The following is a 26,670-nucleotide window of genomic DNA, read 5'->3' on the forward strand; positions in this document are numbered from 1 at the left end:
ACTTCTTTGAATGTGAATAAATAGTTAGAATAATATTATTTAGATTCAATAGATTATAGTTGTGCTTGTAATACATATGTTACATAGAAAAATATTATTTTAAATTAAAATATAAAAATAAAATTTAAATATTATTAATAAATAATAAGTTTACAGTAATAGTAGGTGATTGTAAAATTTATAAAATATTTATAATATATTTATTATTTATCATTCACTTTATGATTTAAACATCAATATGATTTTATTAACAAAAATATTTGTGTAAAAAATATTTTATGTGTGTCATATATAAATAATATTTTAAAAAAAGTCAATCTTATATTAACTATGTAATAATTAAATTGTGTTAGCCTAATTAAATGATATAAAATAGTAAATAAATTTTTCTATTAAAAATATAAACCAAAATAAATTTTTTGGTTTACTTTATTATTAAATATATTTTTATATTAATCTTATATAACTTCACATAAATAATATAATAATATAAAAATTTAATGCATAATTATAGAATAAAGTTCAAGCATATATATATATATATATATATATATATATATATATATATATATATATGCGGGTATGGGGCGGGGTGGGTACTTATATACCCATACCCGCACCCATCCCCATTAAAATTTACGAATTTTTACCCACACCCATACCCGTACCCGTATAGCAGGTAAATACCCTACCCATTGTGGATAAATTTTGCCGGTGCCCATTGAGTACTTTACCCATTGCCATCCCTAGATCAGTTTCTTCGCAGGCTTTCCAGACCATTCACTATACAACAATTAAGACATAGGTGAGGTTAGTTACATCTATTATACAACTTCATTAATTTTAATTAAAAATTAAAATTTTCAATATATTACTTATTTTTAAACTCTTTTTAATAATTGTTTTTAAAAAATTACGTCATTAATTTTGTTTATCTCACCATTTATTCTCTTCACTAGTATCTCTATTGTACTTTTTTTACACATGTTAAAATCTCTTTAATCAATATTTTGTCATTTTTCCACAATGAATGTTAGCACCCAATATTTCATTTTTTATCTCATTATTTTTTATTGATATTTATAATTATGCATTTTTTTTTCATGTTTTCCTTTAAAGTTTTGCATTTTTTATTATAAAAAATAGCTTGTTATTTTAGAGCAATGTAACAAAACTTATCTTTTACTTTTTACTTTTTACTTTTTACTTATTTTATGATAATAAATAATTATCAATATCTTTATCTATTTTAACCCTCAATTACAAATAAATCTTGACAAAATGAAAAAATAAATTGTTAAAAAAATCGCTATCTAAATTCTTCTTAGAGAGTATATTTACCTATAAAAAAAATATATGAGATGTGATCCATTATACATGATAAAGAGGAAAAAAATGTGAAATAGGGGTAAATTTTATAATATTAGGTTTAATTGCTTTCCTTGTTTTTATATCTAAATTATATATTTTTTTAAGTTTTAATTGTTTGCATTTACTTACCTTGTTTTTTTACTTATTCAAATTAAATTTATCAACCCAAAATTTTGTTTAATATATAATCAATGAAAATACTACAAAAATATAATATATCAATAATTTATATAAATTTTCAATAAAAATTATATAAAATAATAAAATAAAATAAACAATATTATATTTTTTACATTTCATTTATTATTTCAATTTAATTATTTTATATATTTTTATTAATTAATTTATAAAAATTATTAATATATTATGGCTCTATTATATTTTTGTTAATTATTAGATAAAATTTTGGAATAAATAACTTGTTTTAAGAAATTTAAAAAATTAAAGAAACTTAATGTGATACAAAATTACAAAGATAGAAATCGCAATATAAATTAATGACGAAAAGCAATTAAGATTAAATATTAATGCATGTTATTTTTTAACATTTTTTTATTATTTCACATAAATTTTAAAACAAAATATATAATGAGAAGAGATTAAATTACATATGAGTTACAAACCTACAATTACTCTTATGTCATTGATGATATTATTTAAATTATAATTTTTATTGATTCAATGATTAAATTATAACTATATATTTTCTTTGTTATTATCAAAATTTATTTAAATTTAAAATTTATAAAAATTTAATTTAAATATTTTTAAATATATGTATTAAAAAAATATATATTTCATTAATTTTAATATATACGAATAAAATATATAATTTTAAATTAATTTAAAATTTTATGTTCTATTGTGTGATAAAAATATTTAATATAACAGATTATTTTTTAATAAGATTTTTTAATAAAAAATATTAAACAATATAAAGTTATATATAACTTATATTAATATAATTTAATGTATAGCTTGATTCCATCTCGTCCAATCATATAGTTAAATTAAAAAATAAATAAAATTAATACTTATACATAATATTAATTTTCATTTTATCACATATAAAAAAAATTAATCTCTTACATTTTTATTGTTACACTTAACATTTTCTTATTTAATTCGTATTAAAAATTACTTTAAAACGGTTATAATATAAAAAAAAATAAAGATTAATTTGTAAAATAAACGTGTAATAATTAAAATATAGAATTTTCATATTTCATATAACAGGAAGAACATGTTAAAAGAATATGCTGCTAAATAATTATTGTTATTATTATTTTCTGCCTTTTGTCAAAAGTGGGCGGCTGAAACGACGTGTGCCTAACATTGACTTTTATTATTTTTGTTTTTTTTGAAGCTCATGAATTACATTCTATACAGGATTTCTCCCCTTTTCCCTTCCTCATCAGTTTCGCTATCCTCTATTAGTTGTCCAGATAAAGATAGAATTTATTCTTAAGGTGAAATAATTTAATTTAATAGAATTGATAAATGTTTTTATTTTTAAAATATAATTTTAAGTAAAATAATTTAATAAAAATATAAACAAACATGTGTTTTTTTAATAAAAAAATATTAATCTAATTATTAATTAATTTTAAAAAAATATTGGCTAATTTACTTTTAACACCGACTCTAGCTTAATTTTTTTTATAAGACTTCAAAAATAAGACTACGTAGTATGTTATGTGAAGTAAGATATTGACCGCTATAATAAAGATTATGTTATTGATTTGTTGGTGTTGTTTATATTAAAATATTGTAAAAAATTATAATTATTTTAAAAAAAAGACAATTATATTAACTTATTTGACAAGTTATTGGAATTAATCTTAGCCATATAATATTTAAATTATTAAATGAGATGCATTAATTGAGTGGTGCATTTATATTCAAATCTTTGTTATCAATTGCTTTGAAAAGATGGAGGATGATTTTGAACTCAATTAATTTGCCGTGGTCCCACGTCTCCCTCTGCCCAGCGCTAAATGGTCCTTCTCCTTGTCGACGGTGACAAGACTCTGTTAGAAAATAAGACTAGCTTCTGTCACATAGAAAGTATTGCAATAAAAAAAAAAGGCACAATAAATATTTTATAATTAAATAATTTGACCTATATATTAGTTCTCATATATAACAACTTTATAGTTCCATCATCCTATCTTTTTTTCATAAGCAACGAAATATATTAGGTTAAAATTAAGAACGCAAGTATTAGTGTGCATCGCATAATATATATCATAGATGACTAGCACAATTTTGTTGAGAGAAAATAAAATAGAAAAAATAGAATAATTATACATTTGAATTTAATTAAATAAAAATATTAAACAAAATGAATTTTATTTAAATTTTCTCGTCTCTTTTCTTTTTGTTTTACTGAAATAATCGGAGGACAAATGGTGTTTAAAATAATTTGTAGTCAACATATAAAAACAATTTATTGATGTAATAATTTATCAAGATTATTTTTAACTTATTTTAATATTTAAATTTATAGCATATTTGTCGTGTATCCCAATGATGTAGGCTACGAAAGGATAAGATATTAGTTAATATATATTTCATCAAATCGAAGAGGTTTTCTGTGTCTTCCAAAATCTAAACACATTTAGACATGAGAGTCCACCGTGTGTACTTCGTCAATTCACGCCAATGACTTCTTGACTTTGTACAAAGTACCAGTCAAGAGCTTAGCTATAAATTACACTTTATCTTTTCAACAAATTATACAGGATTATAAAGCTATGTATTTTACCGGTTATTAACTCGCTTAAGTATTTTATTTTAAAATAAAAATATTTAGTTTAATAATTAAAAAAATATGTTTTTATAAATAATTATATATGATAAAATTATTTTAAAATATTAATCATTTAATTTAATTATACAATTACCGATATTATATATTAATTATTATTGACCAAAAAATTTATACATAATAAAATTTAAACAAAAAATTTCTACTAAAAAAACAAAAGGACCTTAAATTGTTCAATTAGATTTTATGATATTTTTGAAGTAATTAGTTTTTGTAAGTTTCCATTGAGAAACAGTTAATTGTGTTTGATTGGTTTATTTTAATTAGAGAAAAAAAATTCCATTAACAGTTTTCTCTGAGAATAAAAGCATTCTTAAAACAGTCTAAAGTAAACGCATGCAGTAGAAAAAGAGAGAGAGAGAATTTAGAATGATTTTGTTCAAAATTCTAGTTTGAATGTTAAATTAAAAATTTCTCGGCATTTTAATCAAATATTTAATTAAAACTCTATCTTTTTAGACAATTTTAATCTATACTATCCCGTCGTACTATGCTCTCATTTTGGTGTATAATATCATTTCACTAGTATCTTCATCAGCCAATCCAACCTAATATAAATCACAAAAATTGAATAAAAAGTAATTAATAAAAAATTATAAAAATAAAAGAAATGATTGAATTGGAATAAACTTGAATCTCATTTTAAAAACAGATCTAATTCAATACAAACCGTGTATATATTAACATCTAAATTATACTTTTAAGACTATATATTAATAGAATGATAATATTTAATTAGTTTTTTCAATTTTTATTTTAAATTAATATCATATTATTGATTTTTAGAATTATATTAGATTATTTTCATAATCATATAAATAATTTTTTTAGAATAACTAAATTATTCAATCCAATCCACTTTGCTTTTAATTGAATTTGATTTAAATTTAATTTTAAAAAATCCAAACCAAAATACACTATAGTATATCATCAAATAAGAACGACTAACTTTTTGTTTAAAAATTAATTGAATCCAATTTAGGAACACCTCTGAAGAAATGCAATTTTAAAAAAGTTTATTAATCTCAACGTTTAGAGTTGAGTTTAGCATCCACAAATAAAAAACTTTTATGAAAAAAATATATCATTATTGTATTAAAGTTATAAAAATACAATAAATAATTTTTTAATAAAATATTATTATTATTATTTACTTTTAACAAAAATTCTTTTAGAAAAAATGTGAAAAATCATAAAATTGTAAGCCTTAAGTCCATAATGGACTTATGGGCTTTTGCGGGAGGGGCTTTCAATTTGGATTAGGATACTACGGTGGACCAATGCCATGACCATGCATCGTTCAATTTCAAGTCTCTCTTTGACGTCTGCTTTTACAACGATCAATGATCTAGTATTTTATTTTTGTGCGTGATTTGGTGTAGCTTTTCAAAAATATATATGTTGCCTCTTTTGGGAAATTTTAATTCCTTGGTTACTTTTACAATTCAAGCATGAATTTTTATAAATGATAAAGATTGGAATGCAATGATTAATTTATTATACAATTTAAAAATTCTCTAAACTAAACACACTATTGAAATATATTTAAGAGTCGGATTTTGATAGGGAAAAAAGGAAGAGAAAACAGTTTATTTATGAATTAAGAGGGTTAAACATTATTTATAAAAATAAATAAATTAACACATTAAATTTATACCAATTTATCATTTTATTTATTTTATTTCAAAAGTTATCATTCAAAAATATTTATTAAAAATAATATTTATCATCTCTGATCTAACACTTAACTCCAAAACATACCATCAAAGAATGAATTGCTTTCGAAAATAAATAAATAAAATCGTGTGGTGGTATCTTGTTTCCTACAATCGTAGGTTTTTTGGAGATTTTTTATACAAAAATATTAACTAGTGTTTTAAAGGCATTGCCGCATTGGTTAAGGTATCAAAAGAGGAAAAGAATGTTATTAAAAATATTATTAATACACACTTAAATTTTAATATATTCTTAATGTAATTTAAAAAAAAATTCCTTCAAATAGTATATCTTTAGGTAAGGTTTAATAAAACCCTTTCTATAATAAACTATTAGTGAAAATAGATTTGTGTTTACGTGGGTTAGAGAGCAATAATAGTTCTGCGAGTGGATGCAGCTATATATGGTTGCAAGTGGTATAGAAAATATTTACATTTAAGGCTTAGCTTGCCTAAAAAAAAAGGCTTAATTAAATTGTTATAAATGTATTGTTTAAATTTCAGAAATTTTTTTAATTATAAAAATATCTTCTTATTTTTATTTAGTTTCTTTTTTTTAATATTTTTTTTAGGAAATAGTGACAAAATCTCATTTTTTTTACAAATCTTTAGAATCAAAATAGAATAAAAATAATGTATTAATTTTATAATAAAAAGTAAAAATACAAAATATTTTTCAAAATCAAACAGACCTTAAGTTAGTTATTTTCATTTTCTAGGATGCTTACTGCAGGAAAGTGTGAATTTTTATATTTGCGGTAAATATAAAGAATATCAAGTTGGAAAAAGAAAGCTAAACTTGATTAAGATAGCAGGAATTTTTATACTGGCATGAAATTGTGGGGAAATTTCTTATAATTAGACAGTTAAATTATATTTACCGTATGGATAATAACATGGAATAAATTCGAATAGATCAAGATATTATAATTTATTGAAAAACTTAGAAAAAAGAATAAATTGAAAGCTTTGGCTAATTACAATGTTAACTTTGAATAGGTTAGAAACCATCATGTTAGCTTTTTAAATTTTAATTTAATCTTATTCTAGATTACGAAATCCGTCCCATCATTAGCCCTCCAGCATCTAATTTAACTTCATCAGTAGATTATATTAGAATATATCATGTCCATACTTTTATTTCTAATTAACTATATTGCATCATAATTACGATATTCCCCATCAGTTATGACGTCCTCAAACACTAGCCCAACTCAATTTACGGTAATTAAATCAACACCAGTCTTCATTCTCTCCCTACCATAACTTTAGACATAAACTTTACCCCTTTGTTGGTAGGCCCGAATCTCTCTATTTCCAAAACCCACAAGCTGATTAATCCAAATCTGAGATTAAAAACAAAAAACGATCTCCAAGTAACCACTTATTTTTAAATTGAACAAAAATTATTTTAAGCCACAAAACGTAATTAAAATATATAACCAAATTAATCATAGGATAAACTTTATATAACACGTGCATAAGGCAGTTAAAATTAGAGTGCCAGGGCGAGAAGCAGGTAAAAAAAGAATAAATCATTTAATTTCTTCAGGTAACATTTCCCACCTCATCAACATATATTTTCTTCTATACATACATTCAATTAAGATACATTTAAAGTCTTCTAAATAAGGATGCAGAAAAACCATCCCCGCTTTTGTCAGAAGACAAAAGGCTTCATCCTCCTATTGACGCAACAGCTGCAGCCATCATCACACAGATGTGAGCTCCTTTGTACACAACATCCTTAACAAGAAGGTCCATGGTGCAGCAGAAGCAGTAGCAGCAACTTATAAACAGTGAATCATCTCCTAAGGTGATCTCTCATAAAGAAGGAATGTCTAAGAGCTTCCCTGGCTGTAAGTCTTTCGGAGGGGTCATATCTAAGTAACCCCTGCAATAGATGTATCAGATCACCAGCTGAATGATCAACATGCTGCATTATAAGGTTCTGCATATATTTGAGAAAACAGAGACGACTCAAGTCAACAAAAACCATTCAAATTGCTTTATATAGTTAAATTAGAAAGCAAATAATAATTTAATAAACCTGCAGTCTAGGAAGCTTCATTACAGCTTTGATACTCTCCCTTGATGTTGCACCCTCAGGCCAGTCTAATCTACCCCTTCTAGCATACTTCTCGGCGTGCCGGCTATACATGTACCCAACAAAATACACACTCATCTATCATATTTTAATTTAAAGATCAATCAATTGAAAGTAAGTTCCAACTAAAAGTCACTTACTCAACTCTCTTCAACATGTGCGGGGGTAATGGACCAATTACCCTTTCCATCATGGCAAGGTGCTCTAAATTTTCATGGGTCTGAAACAAAGCTTCGCCCTGCAAAAAAAGTTCACAACTTTGAGAATGGAAACTAAAAGATGGATAAATGTGTTTTGTAAAGTCTAAAAAGGCTATGGCAGAGCCTAACATACCGTGCATAATTCAACCAATATACATCCAACACTCCATACATCACAAGGATAACTCCAGCCAAGTCCTAAAACAACATTGCCAAAACCAACAATTTAGTAGGCATGTAGTCAGTATCATATGATTAACAATGTGCAACCACAATTAGTTTAGGCATTTTTTCCACTTGTTTTGGAGGATGTATATACCAAGGATAACTTCGGGTGCCCTATAGTGACGAGTTGAAACGATGTAATTCTGATCTTCTCGCTCGAAAGTGGTGCTGCCAAAATCAATCACCTTAATAGCACTAGACTTGGGAACTTTCTTGAAATAGGAACTCGGTGATCTACATGAACTCTGTTCAATAAAAACAATGCATGTCAGGGATTGATCAATCAATGCTAGCTAGAAACTTCGTCTCATTTTTATCTTTCCTCTCAAGGTCTAGATTTTTATTTTTACCATAACTAAAAAGGCGAGCACAATTGTCCTAACAATTACCCATGATCATAAATGCTTCTTGCTGCTATCCACTCCTAACCGGAGCTGATCATTTAAAGTCAATTACATTATCTTCCTAGAGTAGAATTAGAAAATTATTCTGATTAAAATTAAGATTTCCATTACACATACCAGCATCGCAAGTTCCCATTTAGTTCGAGAATTTCTAACAACAAAAAGTGCAGGAAGTCCAAAACAGTAAAGGATAGCAGGCATGCAACCAAGAAAAGTACCTTGTAATCAGGAACTTTGACATACTCCGGTGAAACTAGTAGTATGTTTTCAGGCTTCAGGTCAGTATGGATCATGCGCAAATCATGCATGACTGCAAATTTATATAATGAAAAGTACAATTAGAAAGCTAACCCAAAGTGACAAAAACAACACGGTCTGACCGTATACAACATCTACAACTAGTCACAATAAACCCAACACAAAAAAAAATTGATGTATTGCCATTATCAATTAATGATATAATGAAATGCACAAAGTTAAATATATGGAAGAAAATGCTAAAAGGAAGCTAGTTAAAGTAAATACTACACACATGCTACACATTCCAATAGTTGTCTGCCAATCTCACGGACAAGATCAATGGGAAATGAGCGATAATTGTTTTTCCGAAGAAAATCGTATAAGCTTGGTCCAAGTTTCTCAAACACCTGTTAAAACCATTTAAATTCACCGTCGTCTTAACCCCCAAATTATTTGTATATTGGGGAAATTAATCCATCACAAATCAAATACTTACAATACAGATATGATTACGATAGTCAAACCAGTTCCGTATTTGCACACAACTGCAAGGAATAAGTGCATTTAAACATTGCAACAGAAACAAAGATTTTACATTGTACAGGTATAGAAGCAAACTAAGTTAAATCTACTTACCGATTTCCTCCTCTATCGTGTTTCCCAAGCTGTTGCAACACCTCAATTTCTATCATGGCTGCTTCTCGATACTTCTTTATCCCACGGACAATTTTTATGGCAACCATTTCCTTCCTTTCTCTGTCCCAGCATTCTAAGACCTGTCCAAATGTTCCCTCACCCATTTTGCTATGGATCTTATCTGCAAACACAAAATAAAGTGTGAATAATGCAAGCCTTGCAATGAAGTGGATCTCAGCATTCATTAAAACATATAGTGCCCAAAATGCTTTTCTACCTAAGGACATAAAAAATGATCAAGGTAATGAGATTCATACAACTGAAATAGGTTTGGTTAAGGTATTAAAAATAATAAAATTAGGTCCATATTTAAAAGTTAAACAATGTGAGATTGCATATGCATCAAAATGATGAGTTTTGGAAACAAAGAATTACAGGTCTAAGAATATAAGACCATGACATGTACAAATGAAAATTTCTTAATGATGGTAAAAGTGTAATTACAGCGAGAAGTAAAATTTTCTCCAAGCGCAAATATGTAATGCCCATCTTTGTCATCATCTCGCCAAGGGGGAGAACCATTTCGAGCAACTCCCTTAACAAATAGTGAACTATTGGTATGTTCTGAGGGACCCCTTGAAGGAGCATAGCTTGGAATAGTCCCAACATCTTGTCCACAAAACAATCCTACCTGAGCCTACACACAGCCATCCATTCATGCACCGCTCAATAGTTAAAAAACAAAATTTCACCCACTGTTATTAACTTCAACCTATGCCCTCACCACCAACCATCTCAGTTTGTAACAAAAGATTAGACAAGGGAGAAAAAATTGCATGCTTGCTCCAGTACACACAACATTAATCATCATGTGCATAACAAAAAAATAGTCGAGAGAACACAAAATTAATCATCATGTGCATAACAACTCAAACAAATTTGAAATAATTGATAATTCACATCAGAATATAATAGACAGGCAATTCATTCTTCAAATTCCACTTAGATGAGGTTAAAAAGATTAGAACTTACACAACAGTTCTCCACCTTTACAAATGATAGCATAAAAAATGTTAGTTTATGACAAAATCTAGATACATATGCAAACACAAGCAGTGATTCACATACAGCGAGGGTAAAAACGGTAAATAGGATAACAAACTCCAAGGTGACGAGCGAAATCAAATACTTATATTCATCAAATCCCAGTTCTATACAAAAAGACATACATTCATACAAGTATACCACCACGACCACGAAATACAATAATCTAACACAGACCAATCACAAAAATAAAATAGACGTAGCAAACAAGTATCCAAAAATTAGATCAACTTAATTACAAATACCCGGTTCCAAAATATCAATTAAAAGACCAAAACCTAGCAGATCCATCAAACAAAACAGAAAAAAAGTCATCAGATCAATCCTGTCAGACAAAAGAAACAACGTTACCTGAATCAGACATCCTAATCTACACATATTCCACCAGATCTACGGGCAGAAAAAATAAAACCACAAAAAAAAAAAACAGAAATCGAATCTGAGAATTTAAGATGAAGAAAAGAAGTTACCTTGGGGACCTCAGGGATGTCCCAGCCCAGCCTCGCTCTCTTTCTCGGGCGCCGATCCATGTGAGTATGAGGAAATTCGAAGACGCGTTCCATCTCCATGATTCAAAGAACGACGAAAACTTCAAAGGTAAAAACTTGAGAAGAAAATTTCAGGCAAGAGAAAAATATGCTTTTTGGGATGATAATGCTTCAACTTCAGGAACCCTAATTTCAATGTTAGCCAATAAAGACCGTGGAGGGGTTCGGATGAAATCTAATCGTCCACGTGTCTCAAAATTGGAGCATGTTGGTTGAGTGGATTGTGCTGTCAACTTTAGACTATGGTTAAATCTGGGCCAACCTTTTAACCAAGGTTTGGTTAGGTTTGGTGGAGCTAGACTAGAATAAATGGTAGCTTTTATATTGGTTAAAATAGGTTTGACCACAATGGTGAAAGAATCTCACGTGTGAAATGAAAGTAGGTGATATTATAATTATGATTATACATTAAATTTTATATAATTTAAATATTTGTAAATAAATTATTTAAATTTAAATATTTATTTTTATTTTAAAAATATACTATATGTTAAAATAAAATAATGTAATAAAATATTTATTGATTTTATTTATTTTTATTAAAATTATTTATTTAATAAAAAATTCAAATAACAATTATATTAATTAATATTTTAATTTATAAAAATTATTAAATAATATAAATACCAATATCACTGAATTTTAACTCTGTTTATTTACTTGTAGATGATTATTTTATTTTATTAGTTGAGTCACAAAATTGAAATTAGAGTAAATATGACCATTGAAATTTTTATTAACAAATAAGGATCTGTAGTGGTAGGCACTATGATATGGGGTCTAACACGGGGCCGTATAATTCATCAATTTTGACAAGATAAGTTGAGGAATCTTAGCTAGTTAGTTTGTTTAACTAGTTTAGCACCACTGATATTTTACTCTAAAATAAATACTAAAATTTTAATAATTAAAGAATATAATTTCTATTTCGTAAATTTTTGTATGTATAATAAAACTTTTTAAACAATAACTTTTTTAATTAATTTAATTTTATAATTACAAATATTTTTTATTAAAATAATATTTTTATTGTATACTGTACAAAAATATCAAATATCAATAATTGATATATATTAATAACCATACATTTAAGATATAAGACTCTTAAAAAGTAATATTTAAAATTTTAAAATATAAAAATTAAGACAAGTTTTATAAATGTATATAGGATATTTAATATATATATATGTGCGCGCGCGCGTTTGTGTGTGTGTAATAAAGAAATATTATATAACAACTTTAATTTTAAATTTTTAAAATCAAATTAATAAACATGTAAATAAAAATGAAATTATTGTGATAAAAATATATAAAAAATAGCTTAATTCACTAAATAGTTAACTCTTGATTATAATATAAAAGTTGATTTACATGCCTTATATTTTATTTTAATACAACTTATATAAGATGGAAAAAGTTAGACTTATGAACTATTTATTTAATTAACACTACATGACTTATTTCTGCGTCTAAAAATCAAACTCACATAACTTTTTAAAATTTAAATTTTATAAAATAAAAAATATATTTAGTTCTTAAGATAAGATTAATTTTCAAAAGAAAATGCTTTTTTAAAAAATGTTAACTTTAAGATGGGGAGACATTATATTTTTTTAATTTAAAAATATTCATTTTATTTGAAATAAATAATGTTTTAGTTTTTGGAAAAAAATCGATTTAATTTATAAAAAAAACTCGAAAGATTTATTTTCTACAATAGAAAGATAATATTTTAAAATTGAAAGAAGATTAAATTTGAATACAATATAGCATATTTTAGATTTAGAAATAATTTACTTGATGGAGTTTTTTTTTTTTTTTTGGAAAGATTGATGTTGAAAATAAATGTTTTTAAATTTATGAAAAAAAATATTTTACTGTGAAAAGATAATATTTATAAAAATTAAATACAATTGAAAATAAAATATTTTTATTATTTTTTAAATATATAGCAAGAATATATTTAATTTGAAAATTAAATATTTTGGACTTTTAAAAAGATTAATTTAAATTGGGAATAAAATATATTTTAACATATTAGTTTTGAATTTTTTAAAAGCTAATATTTTTTAAGAAAAACATTGTTTTTTAATTTTGAAGAAAAATATATGTTCTTATTTATTCTTCATTAAAATATTTATTTTGAATATAGAATAAGATGTTTTTTTGTGTTTTGGCAAAACATCGGTGTTGATTTCTTTCTTATTTTACTAAAGATCAAAGATAAAAATGGAGTACTTTTTAAATTTAAGAATGATTGTTTTTTAAAATTAAAAGCACATTTTTAAAATTATTTATTTTATTTTTTAAAAAAAAACAACTTGTTTAATTATGATTTTAATTTAACACAGAAATATTCAGTAAATTCTTATAACTTAAATAATATTAAAGGTAAAACAATTACACAATTGATACTCAGTAGTAATTAAGCATCATATAGGTTTAAAGTGATTTTTAAAAATATATTTTAATATTTTATTTTATACATTTTTAGTAAAAATTATATTTTAGGTTTTAAAAATATTGATTTAGAAAAATAATATTAAAAGTAGATAGATCACTCAATTAACGTCACATAACTATTACGTGAATTTAAAACTTTTTTGAAAAATATTTGTATTGTTATATTAAAAAAAACATGTTTCTTCTCATAATATCTCAATTAGTCACACTTTTTTTTGTCTTAAGCTTTATTATTGTTGTTTTTAAAGAAATTATAATAAAATCATTCAAACCTAAAATCTCAAGGGAAAGGAAACAAACATATTTCTTTCAATCACAATTTTTTTATAGGATAAATTGTAACTTGACGTTGAACACTTTCAAAGATATAAAATTCATAAGTTTGTTGTATAATTGACTCAATCACAATTCATTGAGATTTAACTATTATTTTTGTTTTTTTTTTATGTTTTGTTAAATTAATAACAAATCAAAGACAAGGTAAAAGAAATAAATATGAACAAATTTTAAACTACAGTCATTTTTTGTTATCTTGTGGAAATAGACAAAAGAGAATGCATTCCTAAAAATAAAAATGCAAAAACTTGTAAAGGAGACAAGATATATAATGACACGCATAAGATGTGAAAGTTGAATTCGCAACGCAAGGTTATTAGTTCCACTATTATAAAAAAAATTATTTTATTTTTAAAATAATTTTAGATTTTTAATATTAAAAAAACACAATGTATGTTATCCTGCAAAAAATTCAACAAAATAAAAAAAAACGCTGCAAAAAAAGTACACAATTAAAAGAATTAAAAATTTAAAAATGTTACTTTGTGTGTTTTTGTGTTAATTGATCTGTCTTGCTATTTAACCTTGCGATCTCTCTCAATATTTGTAATTTATATACCGATCTTATCTCTTCAATCTTTACTTCTCTCTTTTTCATAACCTTTCTATTAGTTCTACCAATTTATACTCATTAGATATAATTATCTTATCTACTCATCAAACAAGTGCGTAAATTATTATTATTTTTTTAATTACCTATTACGATTTTTTTTAGTTTGTATAGTTTATGATTTTTTTTTTTTCTGTTCTCTTTCCCTTTTATTATTATTCAGTTTTTTTCTTTACATTTTTTAAGATTTTGTTATATTTATTACATAAATATAAAAGAATGAGAAGACAAATAAACTTGAGCTTTCGCAATTATTATGCAAAAATATTATCAAAATAATAAATATTTTTAAAAATAAAATAAATTTTCTTAATTGCTTATCCTGACAGTAACATTTTCTCTTTTAAAGGCTTAGTGAACGGGACAGCATTGGGTTTGGTCAATATTCACCAACGATTCATTAAATGGGGTTTACCAAGAAATTCCAGCACCATTAGTCCAATTAATTGCACCGAACTAGTTTTCACATGCAATTGTTTCAGCTGCCAAACATAGCAAAGGAACTTCATCATATATACAAGATATGTTCCCGTGAATAACAAATTAATAATAAAGCCTATCCCATCCATCATAAGCTCACAAATTATCTGGCCTATAATTGTTCATCAGTTCCACAATGCCTTCATTACGCAATAATCTTTCTTACCGGAGACTGAGAAATGAAGAAGAAATACTTGCAGAAGAATTCAAGAAAGCAAAGGCGTGGCTTAAGCTTAGGACACTAACGGGTAGGAGAAGGCCAAGGATTCGTGTTGCAGGCTTGAGAAGATTCCTTAGAAAAAGAACAAAGTTTCTTTCTAGATTCAGAGTCCCATGGCGCAAAGCTTTGAAGAAGTTGAAGAATGGGCAGAGCCATATGAATGATCTCTTTGGGGGCAATTTTCTTTTAATGCATGGCACTCACAAACCTTTCGGATGCGGTGAGAAGCTTCATACGGGTCATCATGCCCTTAAAGGATTATCAACAACGTATTCTATTGCAAGGATATCATAAGAGAAATTAGCTTTCATGCTGTCCACATATATGATAATCCTACTATTGTGTAAAATATTTTATCTTTGTTTCTCAGATATATGTTAATATAACTTAGCAACTACATATTTCATCCTTTTGTCATATTTTTTTTTGTGTCCTTAATTTCTATACATGGGACAATAATAGCGAAAATAACTCACTTTAACTTTTTAAAATTCTGATAATAACTTTCTAATATAATTAATACAACTTTTTTTTATAATATTTGTAGAAGTTCTCTTTGAACAGTTTTTCTTCATAATTGAGCAAACTATACAGTAAAACTGTAGTCATTTAATTATAAAGTATGGTTTTTTTAGAAGAAAAGATAAAATGTTTTCATTAGAAAATCATATGGTATTGTTTCATGATGGAGGGTGGGATTGTAAAGTCGAATGATTATGTCAATATTTTAACATTCTTTTATTTTTCAATTTTACTTTAAGCTCTTCTTACTTCTCTCTTTTAACTAGCTATAGAAACTTCATTTGTTAATGTTATAAGACTATAAAAATCATTATAAATTTGTTATTGCTGGTCCACTTTTAATTTTTTAAATGAATTTATCTTTTTTGGTAAGAAAAATTTATTTTTAAAAATAACTTTAAACCCTGATTAATTCAATATTAAGTCAGATAAATAATTTAAGGAGCTACATTATTTTAACGCTTGTTTTTTCATTCATAACAATTGAACCCAATCATGGTAAGGAGAATGGAGTTCCTTAGTGCTCAAATTAATAGATATTTTGTGGCCATTAAATGAGTTCATTAGTTTGACTATTAAAGTTAAAAAATTGAAAATGAAATGATCGTAACGCGCGTATATATTTTTATGGTGAGAATTATGATACAAATAGATAATGTCGCATGCAAGGGACTAGTTTGTAGCTTGGCCGCCTTTTTTTTATCAATTGTTTTAGATTTTGACATAGGTATTATTAAAAATGTCAATTTTTTAGTGACAGATAAAGGGTATTATTGTATGGCCTATGTTAAGTGACTAACTAATAATAAATGTTGAATATCACTGTTGATTTTATCTATGGTTTAATCAATTAATAGTAAGTGACTTTGAAATTTTAGATTTTAGAATAACTTGATAGGGGGAAAGTAAGCAGCTCATTAAGACTTAGCTTGGTCCGTTTAGTCAAATTATCAGGCCCAAACTTATAAAAAATATCTATTTAATTATATAAGTCAAACTCAAACTTATAGAAAAGCTTATAAAGCATTGACGAGTTTATTTATATAATTTTATATTTATAATTTATAATTAATATTATTTTTATCATTAAAGTAAATTACATGAATATGTAACATAAATTCATTAGTAATTAATAAAATTTATTAATTCATACACTTATTATTAGGCTTTTTAAAGATAGACCTATTAATATATAAATTTATTATTAACTTCATAGAATAGACTTGTAGTCTATTTAAAAAGCCTACATGCATAACAGACTGTTAAACATGTCAATAGGTAAGGTTAGATTCAAAAATTGGTCTATAATAAGTCATAGTTCAAGCTTAAGCCGCAAAAATATTCTAAAGACTAAAATTGATAGCGCAGCAGAAGCATTAGGAGTCAACTGGAATACAGTTTGCTCCAGAAATGAGCTTCTTAATTATCACTAATGTCTGAGTCTGATTCGCTGGGTAAAGGCTATCAAGGAAAATGGTAATTTAAATAACTTTGCAGGTATCCTTATACATTATTGTAAAAAAAATAAGTAAATTTTTCCATGCATTATATCATCCAGAACAGTATTTGATTGAGGATTAACCCTCGTGTATTGGTGCAGCTATAGCTTTGAATATTTGTACAGGCATTTAATATAATTTTTTTTACTTTAAAAAACAACGATGAATAATAAATATATAACCCATAAGTACTGATGGAGCTGTGGTCAAAAGTTCAAAACTCCCCTTTGGGATTTTTTATTTGTTTTATGACGAATCACGAGAGTAGATTCGTACTTGAACCAATTTAAACCATCCATATCACTGTTCAACTAGTTTTCAAAAGGTTTACCGATTCAATCTTAAACAATAATTTAATAAACATGACGGTCTGGCTCGGGGTTTGGTTCCTCTTGGTTGTTGATTCTAATAATCTCCGTTGTCAACATCATTATTATTAACTCTCTTTTTTTCGATTTGATTAAGTATTATATTGTATTGTAAGTTATATTATTTAAATACTTTAATACTTATCTCGTTAAATTATGTTTAGTATTTTTTTATATATTTTATTTTTTTTAAATATTAATTTATTTAGTATAAAAATTATTCTCTTTTCTTTTCTTTTTCTTTTTGATAACTTTCCTTCTCAAACAACCCTTTAGAGTTTATAAAGTTGAAGTTATATATTTGTGACTAAGGTTTAGTTATATATATACTCTTTTTAAAATTTGGAGAAACTATTTGTACATCATATTTGTATATTTGTATAATAAAAAATGAAATAAAAAAGAAGAGAAAATAAGATGGAGGTTGTGAAAAAGATCAACAAAAGAATATTTCTAAAAAGATATTGTATAAATGTATTATATGGACGATATAATTCTAAAATTGTTAACCTCAAAACCTTCTATAATAACTCTGAACATTGATTTTCAAAATATTTTTTGTTACATTATTTCTTTCCTGCAGAGCATCTAGGATTTTTAGTTTGGCCAAGAGAAATAGCATTCTTAATTATCTTTATAAACTTTTGTGAAAGTATAGTTCCGTATCCCCCCACCTTCCTTGAAACAACTGGTACTCACTTTTTTGTCCTATTAGTGTCTCTTCTTAGTCTCATCTTTTCGGGGCTGGAAAAAGGTCGCCTAAGCCTTGCATTTCTTTCAACTTTTTCAACTATCGCCTTTGCGTACGCAATCCTTTCTTAGTACAAACGATTCTAGTGAAAATGATCCATCTCTTGTGCTCTTCTAGTTTTAAATTCATAAACTGCCTCTTGAAATCCACTATCGTTTATGACATGCAAAAGATAAAGATTGCTAATATGACGATCTGATCCTTTCCTAGTGAAATGATCCCATGATCTGTTATGATGAAATCATTTTGAGATAAGAGGAGTTTATCTTCACCCTAAGCTTAATTTGAGTCCTACAACAAGTTTTAGATTCAAACATAAACTAATATGACAGGTCGTGATTATTAACAAATTTCACCTACATGCATATGTATATGCATAAATTGATATTCACGTGTATACGTATGCATACGTCTCCTCTCTCGAATGCACTCCATTTGTGAGTCGGTTAAACTTGGATCAAGGCGGATACGTAAGGAAGATAGAATTGGACTCAAAACCGATTCCCAATAATATGCATCAGCAATATCACGTTGAAAATAATATTTTTATACTTCATTTTTTATATTTAATTTTAACTCATTTTCTATTTGTTCTTTCTTGTTATATTATATATCTTGTTAATACCTAAATCACATCCTTGATTGAGTGTTAAAATATCACTTCTCATTTAAAAGAACAGCTGAGCAATCAACCAGAATAGCTGAAAAGGGAGTTAATTTCAATATTTTCAATTAATTTTTTAAATTTAATAGATTTATTAATTAATCTCTGATATATTATTTTTCATTTCATTAGAAGCGTAATATTCTATCATCGTCTGTCAACTCATTCTATATTTAGATTTAGTTATATTGTTTTAAATTTTTTTTTAAATCATAAATATTTTTTACTAGAAACAACTCTGTTTGAGTTAAGACTAAATATATATATTTATTGAGATGTAAATTAGAGACTATCACGTATTCAGTGGTAAATAAATCATCATCTAAGTAAAACTATTATATTAGTACAAATTTGAAAATTAATTTTTAAAATAATCAATTTAAAAGATATATTTGTTATATATTTAACTAATTGATAGAATAATTTGTTTCTTTTTATCTTTTATTCTTATAAAATTTTCTGATCATTAAATAAAAATATTAAATATTTGTTTACTTTTAAAATAATAAGTGTGCTTGTATATTCATTAATTTATCTATCTAAGTGAGAAAGTCAGAGTACCCGCCGGCAGAAAGGGGTAAACTATAACGGGGGATTTGATCATAATAATATAATGATTTTATCAGTTTTGTAATTATTGATCACTCTCACCTTATGTATCTGCAAGCCCAAGAAACAAAGGCATGCAGTAGAATGTTGATGAGATGTGCAATCATGCATCTGCAAAGAAGTGATACTTTCTGATGTTGTCGATTATCAACCGAACTGCTGAAATTGTGGTTGCTATTGTGAGCAGAGAAGAAAATACGATGTTGAACCAATGCCACGCCTTCTTCTCTTTTCTAGCGGTCCTTCCCTTAACCTATAATTGAAGCAAAACCACTAACAAATTACTCATATATAATTATATATATTCACAAGTGAATTCTGACTAACTGTAATTCGGTTCGTTAATAAAAGCTTCGTTTTGTAATAATAAAAATCCAGTAAATGACCTTGATGAAGACCATGCTTGGGAAAGTGAAGGTCAGAGGAACGAGTGAAAAAGAGCCTAGAAAGTTTACAAAGTCACCCATAAAAGGGAATGCTGCAGCCACGAATGTGTTCCCTGTGAAGAAAAGCGCGCGTAGCAGAAATAAGCGTTTCAAGTTCTCCCCTGAATGCATGGTCTTGTCAAGTTCTAGGAATTTAGTGTCCAACGCCTCATGAATTGGGGCCACAAACAACTGCATTTTTTCAATTGACACCCTTCAATTTGTTAGATTTTTTTTTCTTTTTCTTGTCATACACAAATTCAATTAACCATCCAAAAAAAATACACATGCTCTTTTGTTGAATTAATAGTAAACTTCATGTGAACAAAAATTCAAATTCTACAATATCTTACATGTTGAGAGACTATGGACTGCAGAAAGACGACGGCATTAACGAGGACGTTAATCCATTTGGGACCGCTTAAGTTTTCGGGAAGGTATGCAGATGCCATTGACCCATAAGCCCAATATCCCATAATGGTAACACTATAATAGAACATAACTCCCACGGTATATTGTGAATACAGTGCCTTCCTCATGTTCTCCACTGCTGGCTTACGTAGAGTGGACTGCATTCATATTACCAATTAAGGAAACTAAAATAAAAATATGTATTAGATAAGAAACATACAAATGATTTAATATATACTTGTTTAAGTAATTAAAAGTATTTAGGAGGATACATTTAATTTTCTTTAACCTATGCACTTGTTACAACATACCATAAGAACACATGCAATTTTGAGGTTTAATTAATCTGTCCATGTAAAAATAAAAATATGACCTGTATCTCGGGGAGCAAGCCACTGGTGTTGCTAACAATTATCGCAGAAATGGCACCAAAAGCATTGAACACCTTGCTCACTTCGCTTCCGCTAATGTTGTAATCCCTATGAGAATTCGATTTCCCTTCCATCCAAAAATGGGTGGAGCAGGCATAATTTAATGCTAGTGCTAAACTTTATATGGTTTGGCAGGAAAGGACAAGTGGAAGAGGATAATATTAATAATATATTTTAAGTTAAAAATAGAATGCTTTATTACCATCTTTGACTAAAACAATCAGCAGAAATATTATATACGTGAAAGTGACCACCGCAGAAGCTCCCAACCAATTTTTCATCGCTGATATTGTTGGAATGAAGAAGGAAAAAACAAAGTAAGCAGCTCCAGTTATGACTATGTAATATTGGAGCCTCAAGGGTGAATCGTTAAATTCTGAATTAATTTCCTGCAAAAAGAAACCATTATTTTATGAAATACCATACTAATCAAATTTAAAAACTTTGTTAATCGTCAAAAGTACTTGAACTAAATTACCTTGAGTGCCTTGCCTCCGAGGAGAATGAAACCCATATTTCCAAGAAGGAGGGTCAAAAACTGGAAAATCCATGTGATGTGATACATATTCTTACCTTGAGAAATTAAGGAATAATAATTCAATTAATAAAGTTGATAAGAAATTCTAAAAGTGTGTTACTTAAAAGGGTAGTACTAAATTACTAATATATGCACATTAAATTAAAAATTCACCGTAAACATATCCCATGAGATCTCTGTATCGAATGAATCTTCGGTCATCGATGAACTGAAATGCTGCCAAGAGCCAGTTGGCATAGGCGGTGTAGAATCCCACAACAAGAAGGCATATAATACCCCAAGTCCAACCCAGTGGTAACATCACCAGGTTTGAAAAACTTAATATCCACCCGCAATTGAAGCTTGTCACCAACATCAACCCCACTTGTTGCCACGAATCTACAAATTGTAATCAATTATGTCATGACAAGGATAATCTCAGTTCTCAAGGAAATAATACAATAAAAGTAAATAATTCATGTCTTTGTTTATATATTTCAGCTGAAATCATATGTAAGAGACGACTAGACTGTTTTATAAACTTGAACAAAATTATGAACCCAAATAAAAAAAAAAATAGCATAAACAGAATTAACCAGATAATTAATAGATTTAGTGTTACCGCGATCAATAGTATGAGCAGAAGCTAGGCCAAAATCATCGTTTTGGGTACCCTTTTGTGGAACTTGTTCAAGGTTCAGAGTGTGAGACTTGCCGTTGCTTGATATTCCCTCATCCATGGCGATTGGTGAATCCTAGGTATGTGGAAAAGGACAATCTTGGGCTCCTCAAACAGCTAAAGGTGGTAGCAAAATTATGAAGAAGTTGAAGTCTGACTCAACTGATGACCAGCTTTCAAAAGAAAGGAAATGACTTTCATAGGTTACAATAATGCGTTTTGCAAAGAAATTTTAAACACTTTTGTCTTTTATCCAATATATATATATATAACCACTTTAGCATGTGGTTGTTAGTGTTAATTTTTAATTAAAGATGAAGTTTATGTGTATTAATTTTTAATGTTAATATGCTTACTTTTGATATCTACTTTCATATAAATTATTAAAATAAAATTTAATTTTAATTAAAAATAATAAACCAATAAACATGAAGTTTAATTTCGTGTAAATTTTAAATTCAATTTAAGTAAAAGTAACTTTTTACATAAAAATTTTTAAAAATCAATAATGTAGATATCTTTTGAAAAATAAGAATAAGCGTTAAATAACAGTAAAGTCATATCTTAGAATAGAAAGAGAAAAAGAATTTAATAAAAAAAATCGTCTCCAAAAGTATATTTGAAATTTTATGATAGCGATCGATGATTTTTCAATGAGAAGTTGAAACCTTACGTTGCTGTAATAGCTCACAATAGTCAAAGTTATTTAATAATATATATGTAAAATAATATTTTATAATAAAAATTGTTTCATATTTTTTTAATTTCTGAAAAAATATAAATTTTATGCTAAATAATTCAAATTAATTTATAACTAATAAAAATTCAAATATGCAAAAAATATCGATTGACATTTATAAATTCATAACATCAAATGTTATTATTACCTGATTTGTAATTTTATTATTTAGTTTTAGGATACCTTTTTAAAAAGATGCGATTAAAACAGTATTAAACATATAAACGACACAACGGATAATGTGGGGTGCTGTTAACGATCAAGAGACAGGGAATTAAACGATCATGTCAGACAGGTCTTAGGTCACGTGCCAAAAGAAAAACCACACAAATGTTAACATTACAAAAGAAAAATGTTTATCAACAAATGAAAAATATTATATATTAAAATAAATTTGGTTAATATAACTGCTATCAAATAAGAATTAAATGTAATAGGAAAAAAAATAAAAAATAAGAATTAAATGTTAGAAAAATTTTAAAAATTTATACTGACAAATAATGTAATATAATATTAATAACATATCTTAATTTTTATATTGATAATCTTATTTTAGTTAAAATTTATATTTTAATAAAATTTAATTTAATATTACATATTTAGTAAATAATATTTTTTATATAAAATATTAATAAAAATAAAGTAAAATATATTTAAAAATATTATTAATATATTTTATTAAAATTTAAGTATACTCTCTTGATTTTTTAGAGAATCATTCATAATAAAGAGTGCAATTGATATTTATTTGTATTAAAATTGTTTTTAATTTTTTGACAAAGCTTTCATTATTAATTTTTATTAATGATAAGTTAATAAAATATTTAAGGATTAGATAAAATAAGTAGGTGAAAAATTAATAGATAATTAAAAGCCATTTTTCATTTTAAATTTGATTGATAAAAAAATGTATTATTATTTTCTTTAATATTTTTGGAACAATAGATAACAAAATCCTAATATTTTATTTGTTTGAATGAAAAAATGAATTAAGTTGATAATAGTCGAATAAAATTATTATAGATGATAAAAAAAATTTAAAAAGTTTTACATAATTATATTCACTCAATAAATAATAAGTTACAAATATTAAAACAAATATAAGTATGACATAATAATAATATAAAATTTACCAGCACAATTGTTTTTGTGCGATACACGAATTTTTTAATTACGCCTTGTTTAAACGAAAAAATAAAATAAAAAACAGAATAGAAATATAATAAAAATATTTTTTATTTAGATTAATAAAAATAAAAAATTATTTTTCCTGTTTAGATAAATAATAAAATTAAATAATAAGTTTATTATATAAAAATATAACAATTAAAATATAATAAAATAATTTTGATATAGTATTTTTATTTGTAATTCTATTAATGAACTTTTACAGTTTATATTATTTAAAAATTACCCAGCACTAAAATAAGAATAATAATCCTTTTACAAGTAAGGGAAAGTTAAAAGTTTTTGTGACCCTCTTTTTATTTTCTTATACTAAAATACAAAATATTTAAATAACTAAAACTTCAATCTCTATACAAAATTATTTTTTCCCCTCTTAACATCACTTCATCGAAACGAAACATGGACTTCGAGTTAGTTTATATTAAAAAAATTATAATCACGTGAAGTTATTAAATGATGAGTTTGAATTGCTTATTTAAGGAATAATTTATATGACTAACACTTCCACGTAAAAGAAAAATAAACTAATTATTTCATCTTCTAATTTTTTTATTTTAAGTTTTTTATTAATTTAGTTTTATAACTTTTTTCTTTTAGTCCTTCTATTGTCATCTCATTAAAAATAACAGATTTTCATACTTTACATAAAAATTGGATGTCTAATTTTTTTTTTAGTGATTTTTATTTTAAACGGTTTTTTTCTGAAGTAAAAAACCATTAGCTTAAATCAATAAGTGAGTACCAAGTGTATAAAATAAATATTGTATAGAAATCACTTAAAGGATCAATAATTTTAGCTTAACTAAAATTTAGTTTGCTTAAGTAAAAAAAATCACTTCAACAAATCATAATTATATGAACTGAAAAATTAGATAAAGTACATAATTTCACACATTTGAAGTCATTTAAGTGAAACACATGACTTAAGTAGATCTCACTTTACTTAAACAAGAACAAGTTAACGTTAGAAAAAATATAATAAAGACTAATATTTATTAATTTATGTAAAATAACTTGAGCAAATGTATAATTGTTTAACCAAAATTGGTACACTTTTGCTTAAGCGAATAACGCATAAAAAAAGTAAATAATAATATAATATTTGTTGACTAATTTTACCAAACAAGTAAAATAAATTAAAAGAAAATAAGCATTTAAAAAGTCAAATATTTATATTATATATTTAAATTGTGTAATTAAGATCCAACCTTAGAAATCATCAAAATAAAATACAATGTGAAACAACAACAAACTTAAACTAAAATTTATAATAAAGTAAGAAAAAATAAAACAAAAAAGTTTTATGCATCTTTATTCACATCATCATAGATAAGTTGAATCCTCTTTTACGTGACCTCCTCTCCTATCATCACTTTTATGACCAGTCTTTGCCTTTTTTTCTTCATGCTGTGCATTATTTCGATGTAAGTTATGAGAATATTGAGGTGTCTTCTCCATGCTCGTGTAAGGTAAAACAGTAGAATAATTTATTTTTAGTTTGTGTATGCTCGATAATTTGCTGTTTAGTATTGTATAAACGTATAAGTCTAATGACTAATCTCCATGTGTTGTTGTATTTGAATCAGATATTTTGTGACGTGACATTTCACAGGTGTGGTGCAAGAAACAAATGATAATGCTGATGAAGAATAATCAAAAGATATGAATAACTACTTTAATGAATTAGTGTAATAATTATTTATGAAGCGTTGATAAATTTTTTTAACTTGATGATTTTGATTTAGAATTGTTAGATATTTGAACAATTTGATAATTGATGGTTTATTTTATTTTAAGATTTAATTTATTTAATATAATATTATAAACATATTATTATTTATATACAAAAATTATTTTCTTTATTATTATAAAATTTTTGAAGTTTGAATAGATTAATCTATTAAAATGGATAGATTTTTTTTAAAGTTCAAGTTTAACTTATTTAAATAATAATTTTTAAAAAAATTATGTATTTAGCCTATTACTTAAAAAGAATAAGATCAAGTTATGTTTTAAACAATTTAAATTATAACTTTATTGAATAATTTGACTTACTTCCATTCTTATGAGTTATAATTACAAAAATTTTATTTTGCTTTATTATGTTATGTATTTAGTAGACTATACACGCGCGTGTCTATATATATATATATATAATTTTTAAAGATAATAATTTTTATTATTATTTCAAATTTTTACACTTTAAATATTGTAAATATTTGTTTGTTTTTATTATTTTTATAAAATTTTAGAAAATAAAAAAATGTGCAGTGAAAACAGAAGTTATGTATTTTTATATTTTTAAAATGATAAATACACACTTTATTCAAAACTCTTTTATTGAAAAAAAAAAAAAAAAACAAACAGTAGTTTCTTTC

The 26,670-nt window shown here is 25.6% G+C and overlaps 2 protein-coding genes across 3 annotated transcripts; both read right to left on the reverse strand.

Annotated features, from left to right (window-relative positions):
• Positions 1-7,436: 7,436 nt before the first annotated feature.
• Positions 7,437-11,498, reverse strand: LOC113874949 (serine/threonine-protein kinase AFC2-like). Of its 2 annotated transcripts, XM_027513272.1 has the most exons (11): positions 11,303-11,498; positions 10,233-10,425; positions 9,729-9,909; positions 9,589-9,637; positions 9,385-9,499; positions 9,071-9,162; positions 8,543-8,693; positions 8,357-8,421; positions 8,164-8,261; positions 7,967-8,069; positions 7,437-7,867 (listed from the first exon to the last, which is right to left on the reverse strand). In XM_027513272.1, exons 1-11 carry the CDS (start codon positions 11,399-11,401, stop codon positions 7,721-7,723), a joined length of 1,293 nt encoding a protein of 430 aa, XP_027369073.1. In that variant the 5' UTR covers positions 11,402-11,498; the 3' UTR covers positions 7,437-7,720. The 2 variants fall into 2 exon arrangements, with proteins under 2 accessions (XP_027369073.1, XP_027369074.1); XM_027513273.1 differs by lacking the exon at positions 10,233-10,425 and having other exon boundaries at positions 11,303-11,430.
• An 8,376-nt stretch (positions 11,499-19,874) lies between these two features.
• On the reverse strand, positions 19,875-22,609 carry LOC113847669 (proline transporter 2-like). Its single transcript, XM_027476905.1, has 8 exons — positions 22,309-22,609; positions 21,861-22,085; positions 21,648-21,742; positions 21,372-21,558; positions 21,112-21,236; positions 20,681-20,896; positions 20,289-20,519; positions 19,875-20,155 (listed from the first exon to the last, which is right to left on the reverse strand). Exons 1-8 carry the CDS (start codon positions 22,424-22,426, stop codon positions 20,006-20,008), a joined length of 1,347 nt encoding a protein of 448 aa, XP_027332706.1. The 5' UTR covers positions 22,427-22,609; the 3' UTR covers positions 19,875-20,005.
• Between the last annotated feature and the right edge of the window lie 4,061 nt (positions 22,610-26,670).

This window comes from Abrus precatorius, unplaced genomic scaffold (assembly GCF_003935025.1).
Source record: "Abrus precatorius isolate BTA unplaced genomic scaffold, Abrus_2018 Scaffold8, whole genome shotgun sequence".
Taxonomy (NCBI): domain Eukaryota; kingdom Viridiplantae; phylum Streptophyta; class Magnoliopsida; order Fabales; family Fabaceae; genus Abrus; species Abrus precatorius.

Bases quoted from the DNA above. Each gene is read 5' to 3' on its own strand.
- LOC113847669 (XM_027476905.1), bottom strand. From the start codon at position 22,426: ATGGATGAGGGAATATCAAGCAACGGCAAGTCTCACACTCTGAACCTT. The intron at 21,743-21,860 runs GTGAATTTTTAA...TAATTTCTCAAG, and splicing joins TCTCATGGGATATGTTTACG to GTAAGAATATGTATCACATC. The intron at 20,520-20,680 runs GTAAGATATTGT...GAAAAAATGCAG, and splicing joins AGTCCATAGTCTCTCAACAT to TTGTTTGTGGCCCCAATTCA.
- LOC113874949 (XM_027513272.1), bottom strand. From the start codon at position 11,401: ATGGAGATGGAACGCGTCTTCGAATTTCCTCATACTCACATGGATCGG. The intron at 8,422-8,542 runs GTATATACATCC...ATGTTGTTTTAG, and splicing joins GGCACCCGAAGTTATCCTTG to GACTTGGCTGGAGTTATCCT. The intron at 8,070-8,163 runs GTAAGTGACTTT...GTACATGTATAG, and splicing joins CACATGTTGAAGAGAGTTGA to CCGGCACGCCGAGAAGTATG.